The sequence below is a fragment of the Crocuta crocuta genome, unplaced genomic scaffold (assembly GCF_008692635.1).
Source record: "Crocuta crocuta isolate KB4526 unplaced genomic scaffold, BGI_CrCroc_1.0 scaffold477, whole genome shotgun sequence".
In the NCBI taxonomy this organism is placed as follows: domain Eukaryota; kingdom Metazoa; phylum Chordata; class Mammalia; order Carnivora; family Hyaenidae; genus Crocuta; species Crocuta crocuta.
The window spans coordinates 345,882-346,146 of NW_027530193.1; the positions used below are offsets into that span (position 1 = coordinate 345,882).

General features: G+C 74.7%; 1 protein-coding gene across 1 annotated transcript in view; it reads right to left on the minus strand.

Annotated features, from left to right (window-relative positions):
* The window catches only part of JPH2 (junctophilin 2), a 69,758-nt gene that overhangs the window by 2,806 nt on the left and 66,687 nt on the right, over positions 1 to 265 (minus strand). The window contains exon 5 of the mRNA XM_077765246.1: positions 40 to 265. This exon is cut by the window's right edge and continues 130 nt beyond it. Coding sequence (XP_077621372.1) covers positions 40 to 265 — 226 coding nt within the window. The remainder of the gene's footprint in view (positions 1 to 39) is intronic.

Here is a 265-nt window from a genome sequence, read left to right on the forward strand (position 1 = left end):
GGACCCCACACGGGACACCCTGCCACCAGCTTCACTCACCTCCTCCACCTCCACCTCCGCCTCCGCTGCCTGCGCCGCCTCCTTCCGAGCCTTCTTCTTGGCCCCCGCCTTGGTCAGCCCTCGGGCCTCGGTCTTGCGGGCCTTGGCCTTGGGCTCGGCTTTGGGGACGATGGGCTTGGGCTCCAGCTTGGCGGGGGAGTTGGGCGCGGGCTCGGGGGCCCGCACTGGGGCGGCGGCCGGCGACGGCGGCGCGGAGTCGGGCCCG